General features: G+C 45.9%; 1 protein-coding gene across 1 annotated transcript in view; it reads right to left on the minus strand.

Annotated features, from left to right (window-relative positions):
• Positions 1–8,245, minus strand: part of LOC115459506 (E3 ubiquitin-protein ligase TRIM39-like) — a 40,187-nt gene extending 31,942 nt beyond the window's left edge. The window contains exon 1 of the mRNA XM_030189309.1: positions 7,915–8,245. Within this exon, the coding sequence (XP_030045169.1) occupies positions 7,915–8,245 (331 nt within the window). The remainder of the gene's footprint in view (positions 1–7,914) is intronic.
• Positions 8,246–12,496: the final 4,251 nt, after the last annotated feature.

Raw genomic sequence — 12,496 nt, forward strand, 5'->3', positions numbered from 1 at the left:
GCCCCCCTTCAATCTCTTTCATGTCCTCTCGTTCTACCGCCTTCCCATCTCCGGAAAAGATTCGTTTGCGGATTAATACCTTTCAAATATTTGAACGTCTGTATCATATCACCCCTGTTCCTCCTTTCCTCCAGAGTATACATGTTCAGGTCAGCAAGTCTCTCTTCATACGTCTTGGAATGCACATCCCATACCATCCTCGTAGCTTTTCTTTGTACCGCTTCCATTTTTTTAACATCCTTCGCAAGGTACGGCCTCCAAAACTGAACACAATACTCCAGGTGGGGCCTCACCAACGTCTTATACAGGGGCATTAAAACCTCCTTTTTTCTGCTGGTCACACCTCTCTCTATACAGCCTAGCAACCTTCTCGCTACGGCCACCGCCTTGTCGCACTGTTTCATCGCCTTCAGGTCCTCAGATACTATCACCCCAAGATCCCTCTCCCCGTCCGTGTCTATCAGGCTCTCCCCACCTAACACATACGCCTCCCTTGGATTTCTACTCCCTAAGTGCATCACTTTGCATTTCTTCGCATTGAATTTTAATTGCCAAACGTTAGACCATTTTTCCAGCTTCTTCAGATCTTTTTTCATGTTTTCCACTCCCTCCGGGTGTCCACTCTGTTGCAAATCTTGGTGTCATCCGCAAAAAGGCAAACTTTACCTTGTAACCCTTTGGCAATGTCACTCACAAATATATTGAACAGAATGGGCCCCAGCACCGATCCCTGAGGCACTCCACTACTCACCTTTCCCTCCTCCGAGCGAACTCCATTCACTACCACCCTCTGGCGTCTGCCCGTCAACCAGTTCCTAATCCAGTTCACCACTTCGGGTCCTATCTTCAGCCCTTCTAGTTTATTCAAGAGTATCCTGTGGGGAACCGTGTCAAAAGCCTTGCTGAAATCTAAGTAGATGACGTCCATAGCACGTCCTTGATTTAATTCTCCCGTCACCCAGTCAAAGAATTCAATGAGATTCGTTTGGCACGAATGCACTCTAATTCTACTACTACTACTATTTAACATTTCTAAAGTGCTACTAGGGTTACGCAGGGCTCTACAATTAACAAAGAAGGACAGTCCCTGCTCAAAGGAGCTTACAGTCTAATGGACAACATGTGAAGTCAGCTAACAATCTAATGGACAGTACGTGCGGACAGTCAGAATGGGGCAGTCTAGATTCCTGGGTAGAGGTGAAATGATTAGGTGCCGAAGGTGACGTTGAAGAGATGGGCTTTGAGCAAGGATTTGAAGATGGGCAGGGAGGGGGCTTGGCATATGGGCTCAGGGAGTTTATTCCAAGCATAGGGAGAGGCAAGGCAGAATAGGCGGAGCCTGGAGTTGGCAACGGTGGAGAAGGGAACAGAGAGGAGGGATTTGTCCTGTGAGCGGAGGTTTTGGGTAGGAGCGTACAGGGAGATAAGGGTAGAGAGGTAGTGAGGGGCTGCAGATTGAGTGCATTTGTAGATTAGCAGGAGAAGCTTGAACTGTATGTGGTACCTGATTGGAAGCCAGTGAAGTGACTTGAGGAGAGGGGTGATATGAGCGTATCGGTCCAGGCAGAAGATAAGACGTGCAGCAGAGTTCTGAACGGATTGAAGGGGGATAGATGGTTAAGTGGGAGGCCAGTGAGGAGTAGGTTGCAGTAGTCAAGGCGAGAGTAACGAGAGCGTGGACGAGAGTTCGGGTGGTGTGCTCAGAGAGGAAAGGGCGAATTTTGCTGATGTTATAGAGAAAGAAGCGACAGTTCTTGGCTATCTGCTGGATATGCGCAGAGAAGGAGAGGGAGGAGTCGAAGATGACTCTGAGGTTGCGGGCAGATGAGACTGGGAAGATGAGGGTGCCATCTACTGATTCTGGTCTGTCTGTCTCCCTGGTTGGAAGGAGCAAGTGCACAGCTCTGTCCTAATTAAGGAGTCACTATACTTTAGAAGCAGCCTGGGATTCCCACTCCTGCTTCACAGAAAATGGTCTCCTGTGATTTAGGAGGGGGAAATACCCGAATTTTGTACAATAATAAAGGATTAGAGGCAGAACGAACCCCCTGGAAAAACCACTTTAAGGGAGAAAAACCAGGCGGTTCTGAAAAACCACAATCCTCCTAATAAAGAAATCTGGAAAGTCCACTACATAGTGTCCAAAAAACCTATACAGGTTACCAAAAAGATTGAAGAAGCGTAACTACTGCCCACAGCACTGAAAAAAAACTGCAAAAAATGTCCCCAAAACGCCTAGGTGCAAACAGGCCAAAACCTACAGGCTGTACTAACATAAACCCTCCAGGAAAAATAAGTAATCACTTAGCTTGCTGGATGTCTTCAAATGGTGTCTCCAAATATGGTTTCAAAACAGATGCCACTGTAGGAGTGGACACTAGATATGGCCTGCAGCAACCACTGGACTGGCAGGACGGCCTCAAGCTTTGTGCATATTACCTATGGATTTTGCCTTCTTTGGGCTACATTCCATACTTGAATGTTTACTGGACATTTACATTTTCTTGCACTATGCCTTAATACTGTGCCTAACTACAAACAATTGTCAACTCCTGCTTGCAAGCTAAATAACTGGTTGAGACAGGATGCAGGAGCAGTAGATAACAGCTTGTAACATTTAGTTGCCAAGGCTTGCACACTGAATCAGTACTACTACTACTATTTAGCATTTCTATAGCGCTACAAGGCATATGCAGCGCTGCACAAACATAGAAGAAAGACAGTCCCTGCTCAAAGAGCTATGTAATAAAAGTGAGCCAAGTATAGGACAATCAAGCCATTGTGACATCACTGATGAGGTTGGCTCTTATTGGTGGCCTGAGGCATTATGACATCACAATATTAGCTCTGGTTACAAGAGACTACTACTACTACTATTTAGCATTTCTATAGCGCTACAAGGCATATGCAGCGCTGCACAAACATAGAAGAAAGACAGTCCCTGCTCAAAGAGCTTACAATCTAATAGACAAAAATAAAGTAAGCAGATCAAATCAATTAATGTGAACGGGAAGGAGGAGGAGGGTAGGTGGAGGCGAGTGGTTACAAGTGGTTACGAGTCAAAAGCAATGTTAAAGAGGTGGGCTTTCAGTCTAGATTTAAAGGTGGCCAAGGATGGGGCAAGACGTAGGGGCTCAGGAAGTTTATTCCAGGCGTAGGGTGCAGCGAGACAGAAGGCGCGAAGTCTGGAGTTGGCAGTAGTGGAGAAGGGAACAGATAAGAAGGATTTATCCATGGAGCGGAGTGCACGGGAAGGGGTGTAGGGAAGGAAGAGTGTGGAGAGATACTGGGGAGCAGCAGAGTGAATACATGTATAGGTTAGTAGAAGAAGTTTGAACAGGATGCGAAAACGGATAGGGAGCCAGTGAAGGGTCTTGAGGAGAGGAGTAGTATGAGTAAAGCGACCCTGGCGGAAGATGAGACGGGCAGCAGAGTTTTGAACCGACTGGAGAGGGGAGGTGACTAAGTGGGAGGCCAGCAAGAAGCAGATTGCAGTAGTCTAAATGAGAGGTGACAAGTGTGTGGATGAGGGTTTTGGTAGAGTGCTCGGAAAGAAAGGGGCGGATTTTACGGATGTTGTAAAGAAAGAAACGACAGGTCTTGGCGGTCTGCTGGATATGAGCAGAGAAGGAGAGAGAAGAGTCAAAGATGACCCCAAGGTTTCGAGCTGAGGAGACAGGGAGAATGAGAGAGCCATCAACAGAAATAGAAAACGGCCTGCACGTAGACGCCACATGAATAGAAGATAGCCTGCATCTCTGAGCCTTATGCTCCAGTGAGCCTTATCAGCTCTGTGAAAGAAGCATTGTGTGATTATATGTGTGTGTGTGCTAAACAGGGAGATAAGTTTCGTTTCCCTTGCTAGTATCATTTCAGTATTATGACGTATGTATGTACTGTAAGAACTACAAATGTTTACTGCGCATGCCAACTGTGACGTATAAGGGGCCTAATGCGCAGGCCCAGAAGGGAGGTATAAATGTGAGTGTCAGGTGATTTCTGACACACAGTATCCTGAGACGGAACTCAGTACTGTACATTGCTAGCAATAAAGCTGTCTTGCCTTTGGAACCAGTTGCCTCTTGTCTCCTGATTTACTAGCCGAGGGTCCTGTTACACCACCGCTTAAATCCACTTCGCTCAGTGAATTCGATCCCTACTACGACGGTACTTCTTAGGTTTTTCATAGACCAATTCTTGCAGTAATCACCACATAGGGGAAATGCTCTCAGGCCAGACAGCAGAAAATCTCCAATCCGCTGTAATCCGAAAATATAATGACATCCCGCTTGCTCAAAAAAGCTGCTTCAGGAAGGAACTTCATGCCAAACTATTATACTTCACAGACCCAAGGTTATTACGGATCACATTCCATCAAAATGGCAGAAGTATTGCCATACTGGGACAGACCAAAGGTCCTTCAAGCCCATCCTGTTTCCAACAGTGGCCAATCCAGGTCACAAATACCCGGCAAGATCTCAAAAAAGTTCAATACATTTTACGCTGATTATCCCAGAAATAACCAGTGTATTTTCCCCAAGTCAATTTATTAATGGCCTATGGGCTTTTCCTTTAGGAAGCCATCCAGACCTTTTTAAAACCCCACTAAGCTAACCGCCTTTACCACATTCTCTGGCAACAAATTCCAGAGTTTAATTACACGTTGAGTGAAGAAATATTTTCTCCAATTCATTTTAAATTTACTACTTTGTTAGTTACTTCTTCCATTAAAGGCCTGTTTGAAGAGCCAAGCTTTCACCTGCTTCCTGAAATAGAGATAGTCTTGTGTTAAGCACAGCCTTTCATGCAGTGCATTCCAGAGTGTGAGGGCTTATCATTTCTATAGCGCTACTAAACGTACACAGCACTGTACACTAAATATGTAAGAGACAGTCCCTGCTCAACGGAGCTTACAATCTATTCAAGACAGACAAACAAGGCAAATAAGGAACTAGGGAATAAAAACAGACCTGGGTACTGAACAGGTGAGTAGGAGTTAGGAGTTAAAAACAGCCTCAAAAACGTGGGCTTTTAGTCTAGATTTGAATGCGCCCAGAGGTGGCGCTTGACGTGCCAATGGTTCCCCCTCCTGCCCCTGTGATCACGATCCCCATCTGTTACTCCTCCCCCCCAACATGCAGAAGGGCCAGCCAAGCCTCCTCCCCCCTGACCCCCCCCCCTGGTCTGAAGGCTGTGCACATCTGAATCTCTGTTCCGTCTTGCACAATGTTTATAATGATTATTAAAACAGAGGTGAGCTTGTACACACCAGTGTTATTTCTGCTGGCTGCCACTGACCTTGTATCTCAATGAGCAGACTTCCAAAATTGCTTAGCCTCTTTTGGTTTAATTCTTCTGAACTTGCTCCCGATACATGCTTTCTCCAGTTGTTCATTATCCATGCCTTTTGTTGTTCCTTATCCATGCCTTTTCTTGTGTAGAATCAGGAGTTCTACATTTCAAACAGCTGTGGAATGATTATGTATATACACATGAGAGCCAGCCTGGGACTAAGCAGGGGAGGAAAGATGGGGACAGTGATGGTTCTAGTAGTTACTGAGAGGCTGTGTGAGGCTCTATAGTTCAGATGAGGCAGGCTAATTCTCCAATTGGACACACTCTTGGTGACATAGAGGGGCATAATAGAACGCGAACGCCCATCTCCATGGGCGACTATTTCCAAAAACGGGTGCGATGAAACTACAGTGTAGTAAATTTAAAACAAATCGGAGAAAATATTTCTTCACCCAACGCGTAATTAAACTCTGGAATTCGTTGCCGGAGAATGTAGTGAAGACGGTTAGCTTGGCAGATTTTAAAAAGGGGTTGGACGGTTTCCTAAAGGACAAGTCCATAAACCGCTACTGAATGGACTTGGGAAAAATCCACAATTCCAGGAATAACATGTATAGAATGTTTGTACGTTTGGGAAGCTTGCCAGGTGCCCTTGGCCTGGATTGGCCGCTGTCGTGGACAGGATGCTGGGCTCGATGGACCCTTGGTCTTTTCCCAGTGTGGCATTACTTATGTACTTATGACCAGACTGTATTTTCGAAAAAAATGGGCGTCCATATTTCGGTTCAAAAATACAGTTTGTACGGACCAAATATGCCATGGATTTAGTCGCTTGTGAGCTGGGCGTTTGTTTTTTTTAGCGATAATGGAAACTAAAAACGCCCAGCTCACAAATGTCCTAATCCAAGCCATTTGGTCGTGGGAGGGGCCAGGATTAGTAGTACACTGGCCCCCCTGACATGCCAGGACACCAACTGGGCACCCTAGAGGTCAGTGTGGTGGACTTCAGAAACTGCTCCCACATGCATAGCTCCCTTACCACGGGTGCAGAGCCCCCAAGCCCCCTCCCCCAAAACCCACTACCCACAAATGTACAACACTACCATAGCTCTTAGGGGTGAAGGGGGCACCTACGTGTGGGTACAGTGGGTTTTGGAGGGCTCCCATTTGCCAGCACAAATGTTACAGGTGGGAGGTGGATGGGCCTGGGTCCGCCTGCCTGAAGTGCACTGCGGTACCCACTAAAAGTGCTCCAGGGACCTGCATACACGCAGGCCTCTAGGACTTGTTGCTGCTGTATAACCTTGGCACACCAGTTGACACCTGAAGACTAATCGCTCCGAAAATGTCCTTTATTGGAATAAACATGTTTACTCACAGTTAACTGCAGATCAGAGGTTGTGCCCCACTGGCAACGAGTCTCCCTGATACTGAGATTAGCAGTAGGTCAGAGCTGGCAGAATGCTGTAAAGTGCCCTCTTTCAGCAACATTCAACGTAAGAACTAGGTTCTGTAACGTGGCTAACACATGAAAGAGATCTAAAACTGGCTTACAAAAATGGCCACTACCTCATGGACTACCGGAAAGAAAACAGGGCACACTCTGACCCAGTAGGCAGGGGGAAAAGCACCATGGGAGTAGAGCCTACCAACTACCAACATCGTGAGCATTTGCCACAAGCTAGTGGAATCACGGAGCCCAATACCCTACACCCACCACAATGCATTGCTGATGTGACTCTGCAGTGCACCTAACAGAAAAGGTGTCACACTCACCCGAAACGCACATCAGAACCATGGAAAGGCTGTCACAGGATAGAACACATTCTGCTGTCATGGAGGTGGGTACGGCATTTGAGGCTGGCAAAAAAGGTTTTTAAAGTTCTTTTTTTTGGTGGGAGGGGGTTAGTGACCACTGGGGGAGTCCGGGGAGGTCATCCTCGATTCCCTCTGGTGGTCATCTGGGCAGTTGGGCCACTTTTTGGGGACTTCTTCGTGAATAAACAGGGTCCAAAAAAAGTGACCCAAATTTGTGCTAAAAACGCATTTCTTTTTTCGATTATCGGCCGAGGACGCCCATATAAACTTTTAACGTTGAGCACCTGATTCTCAAAGGGGACATATTCCAAACAATATAATGAAAATAAAATGATTTTTTTCTACCTTTGTTGTCTGGTGACTCTGTTTTTCTGATCATGCTGGCCCAGTATCTGATTCTTCTGCTATCTGTCCTCTTAACTCCGTTTCCAGGGATTCCTTTCCATTTATTTATTTCTTTACTTTCCTTCTTTCTTCTTCATTTCTTGCCCTACATCCGTAAGTAAAAGCTGGGTCCTCCGCAGACTTGACTGTCCAGTGGATCCAGCTTCTGCCTATTTTCTCCATCCATGTGCAGTTTTTCTCCTCTCTTCCTTTTCCCTCATCTCATCACCTTCCTCCCTCTTCCCTCCCCTCCATCCATGTCCAGCATTTCTTTTCTCTCCCCTCCATTCATGTTCATCTCACTTCCTCTCTTCCCTCCCCTCCATCCATGTGCATCTCCTTCCTGTCATACCCTCCAGCCACCCATGTCCAGCAACTCTCCTCTCCCCTGCCCTCCATCCACCCATGTCCAGCAACTCTCCTCCTGACACGCCTCAAGGGCTTTATGTGCCTGGAAGAGCGACTCCTCTGCCGCCTGCACTCGGGCCTCCAGCTCCCCTGTAAGCTGCTGCTGCTTTAAGAATTCACAAATCATGTCCTCTAACGGTCCCTGGACTTTTCTGAGTTGGTCTTCAAGAGGCTGCAAATGCTTGTCCAGCAAAGCCTCCATCAGCGCCGCTGCTTCTGCAGCTACCTTAAAGAGACCCATGCGGAGCTGGGAGAAGGACCTGTCAAATTCACAGGGCCGCCATCTTGTCATTGGGCGGTTGATTCCACTGCCAGTCTTACGAGCGGGTCTAGCTGCCATCTGCCGACACAGAACTATCTCTGAGAAAGTGGCAGGGGCGTAGCCACTTTCCCTCCAGGCCTGTCCGAGGTTTAAATCTTTTTTTACCTCCGTCATAAGCGGCCACATCACTGAACGGCAAACCCTGCCCATCAAGCCTTCTCTTCGTGAGTTCGTTCCCTCTGAGTCCCGCCCTCGCGGAAAGAGGAAATTACTTCAGAAGGTGGGGCTTGGAGGGAATGAACTCACAAAGAGAAGGCTTGATGGGCAGGTTTGCTGTTCAGTGATGCGGCCGCTTCCGACAGAGTTAAAAAAAGATTTAAACCCTGGGCAAGGGGATGTTGGCTGGGCAGGCCTGGAGGGAAAGTGGCTGGGCCTGGGGTCAACCAGGCCCGCCTGTGGCTATGCCCCTGGACAGAAGAGTGGGTTTTAAAAACTGTGATAATTGTTTTGATATTTTCCTGCAATGTATTTCTCTAGTTTGGCCAGCAGGTGGTGCATGTTTATGTTTAAAGCTGTTACAGAGAAAAGACCTGCAGTGATGTGGCCAGCTATTTTTTCAAACTTGTTGTTCTGGGCTGATTGGCCTGGAATTTGAAGCAGTGGCGTAGCAACATGGGGCCTGAGGGGCCCTGGGCCCCCGTAGATTCAAGTCTGGACCCCCCTCCCGGCGAACCCGCCCCCGCCGTCGCCTACCTTCACTTTTGCTGGCGGGGGACCCCACTCCCCGCCAGCCCACATTCTCTCTGTCTTGCTCCTGCTCCTATTACAACGTGCAGGACGTCAGCAATGCATGCAATAGGACCAGGAGCAAGACGGAGAGAACGTGGGCTGGCGGGGAGTGGGGTCCCCCCCAGCAAAAGTGAAGGTAGGCGGCGGCGGGGAGGGAGGTCGGCAAAGACATGGGGGGCGGCAATGGCGGCTGGGGGGGGCGGCGCGGGGGGAGGGCTAAAATGTGCCCCCTCCCCTCGGGCTTTGGACCTCCCTCCCACGGAAGTCTGGCTATGCCCCTGGTTTGAAGTTACCCAGGAGCTACTGGCTTTTGCTCCAGTTTCAACCAGGGAGAAAAGAGAGAGAGACAGAACTCTGCGAACCCTACGAAAAGTTATATTTGATAACTTGTGAGCAGCTATATGTCCTGCTCTCCCCAGGTACTATTTAGACAGTAAACAAATGTTTAGTTAGTGTTATAATTGATCTATATTTCAGTTACTTGTTAATGTTTTGCAGATGCCTAGTGCTAGAATGGAAAGCTGGGTGGGTGGAAGGTGCAGACATCAAATTTCTTAGTTTAGGACCGGGGCGGGACCGGGTATTATCTGGGGAGGCTCCAGCAGCTGCACCAGCCTTTTACTCCGTAATTCACTCCACACAGTCTTTCTCTCTGAACCAAACTTTCCTTTCCTTTAAACGATTCAGGCACAGCACACTTTATCTTCACGGATAAGAAGTAACGATTTACAGGTCTTTCCTCCTCTCTCCAGACATGGACCAAAATACAGTTAATGGTTACTTTAATTCCCTTAGATGTTAAAATCGACTGGGTCTTTCAAGCATCAGTGTAGATTATCTATTCTTCATACAGACAGATGTTAAACATTTTGTTGGATTTTATTCATTCTCTCAATTGTATCTTTCATTTAGAAAGAAGATTTAAGAAATTTGTATTACAGGATTGTTAGTAAATTATTCTTCCCTCATTACTCTATTTCAAGTTCAGATTTTTTTTTTTTTTGTTATTAGATAATGTAATTACCAGAGGTTTTCTGGCTTCTCGATTTTTGTAACCCGCTTAGAACTGCAAGGTGGTAGTGGAATATGTCAGTAATGTAATGTAAGATTGTTATACCCTTCAGCCCTGTACAGATGGAAAAGGGTACCCTGGATGTTGTAGCAGAAACAGAAACGGACCTCCTGCCCTTTCTTTTAGCATTTCAAGAAAAATGTCAGGAAGTATTTTTCACGGAGAGAGTAGTGGATGCTTGGAATGCCCTCCCGCGGGAGGTGGTGGAAACGAAAACGGTAACGGAATTCAAACATGCGTGGGATAAACATAAAGGAATTCTGCTCAGAAGGAATGGATCCTAAGGAGCTTAGACGAGATTGGGTGGCAAAGCCGGTGGCGGGAGACGGAGATGGTGTTGGGCAGACTTATATGGTCTGTGCCAGAGCCGATCGTGGGAGGGGACTGATGGTTTGGAGGCGGGGATAGTGCTGGGCAGACTTATACGGTCTGTGCCAGAGCCGGTGGTGGGAGGCGGGGCTGGTGGTTGGGAGGCGGGGATAGTGCTGGGCAGACTTATACGGTCTGTGCCCTGAAAAGGACAGGTACAAATCAAGGTCAGGTATACACAAAAAGTAGCACATGTGAGTTTATCTTGTTGGGCAGACTGGATGGACCGCGCAGGTCTTTTTCTGCCATCATCTACTATGTTACTATGATTTAGTAGGGGTGGACAGGTTACCTATTCTTGTCCACTAAAACAAGGCAGCCACTGTTCTAGTTCTGTTTGTTGTCTCTCGTCCTTCTTGAATCCTCGCTTCTCTAGCAAGTGCCTTTAATGGCAGGTACCTCTCTCCTATTGGCTGGCTTATCTCTCCTTAGAACACTGACACCTAATGGACTTTTAGGGAACAGCAGTGACAATTCAGGCAGATTTACCTTGCTGAATATCTCATAGTATTACACCAGCAAAACTCGGGATTTAGAGGTTAAATATCCTCATAAAACCAAGTATTTCCACTTTTTTTTTTTTTTTAGTTCCCTTTTCTAGAGATAAATCAAAACTGACAAGACTGCAAAATTGCCAGATTTTGGGGTCCTTTAACTGAAATGTGTTAGATTTTACAGTTACTCTTGCTTAATGGAGAAATTTAACCCAGGGTAGCTGCTAAACTAAGGCAGCATATTTTTGAAGACGACCTGGGTTAAAATGGGAATTAGAACATGGTCCCAAGGTTGCAGTTAGTGTGGAACCACTTAACACCTCCTATTTAACGGTCCTGAACTAAGAACAGAAGTGCTGGTTAGTACATGTTATGTGCAGAACGTTACCTGCAAAATGTCTTCCACGTCCATTCTCCACCGAACCCCTCCCCAACACAAAATGCATTTAACACCCAGATTAGGATGTAGAAACTATAAAAATAATGCAAAACCCGTTACTGCAGTTGTATGATAGCAATTACCATGTGCTAAATCGGATGCACCTTAGTGAAAGACCCTGTTTGAAGTGCACAAGAGGTGTCTAACATCAGCTAATGCCAATTATGATTTCTGTGGTCAGTGAATTTCAAAGCTTCCATTACGGTTTAGTGAATTGAACTTGCATACACATTTTCACTCTATTGTATCAGGTGATCTAGTGAAAAAGATATGTTTCTGCTGTAGTCAGATTTGAATTAATCCAAGTATCAACTATTTGCTGTATTTTTTTATTACTCAAAATGAATAAATATTGCTCTTACTTTCATAGTTAAAGCCATTCTGTAGTACTCTCTCAGCATATCCAAAAGCTGAAAAGAATAAGTAAAATTAACCACCATGTTACAGAAATTCTGTGCAGGAACGTTGTTCAAAACCTAGAGAAATTATTTAATTATAATCATTTTTTTGTTTACGTTCCGAGTATCCAACTAGCTTAAGTGGAGTGGAACGGGTAGATGTGAATTGCTCTCCTTCAAGAGTACAATGAATCCCTGACTAAAAGAGCTTAAAATTTATCTGCTTTGGGCTGAACTGACCCGACATGAATATCTGGGTCGCAGTGTCCATTCGGAATCAAACTGGGTCCCCCGACTCAGCAACCTGCTGCACTAACCATTAGGCCTCTCCTCCTCCCATTTATTTCTAATACTTGTATTGCCGTTGTAGTATTAATGACAGATCATAAAAGACAGATTACATAGAAGTACAATGAGTCCCTGCCCTATTGAGCTTACAGTCTCAACGTACCTCATGATTATTGATTCCCCAGAGGACAGAGCTGTAGATTTTCATGTTATTCACTAGTTATTCACAATATCTTATTCCATCTGTGGCTTTCACTATGTCACTGAAACCCCTCTTTACATTTAAAGGCTCTGTACAGTAAAGAAAGAAATTCTCAAACTATTATATTTCTGTAGCAGTGATTGGTTTGAACATGTTTAACTCAAATCTGTAAAATCTTCCACCTCTCACAATCCTACCAGAGACTTTAGATTAAGGAAATATATCAGGAAAGAAGCTGGATTTTATGAAATCATAAGGAAGAGCAGCAGAGCTTCCCA

This window comes from Microcaecilia unicolor, unplaced genomic scaffold (genome assembly GCF_901765095.1).
Source record: "Microcaecilia unicolor unplaced genomic scaffold, aMicUni1.1, whole genome shotgun sequence".
In the NCBI taxonomy this organism is placed as follows: Eukaryota; Metazoa; Chordata; class Amphibia; order Gymnophiona; family Siphonopidae; genus Microcaecilia; species Microcaecilia unicolor.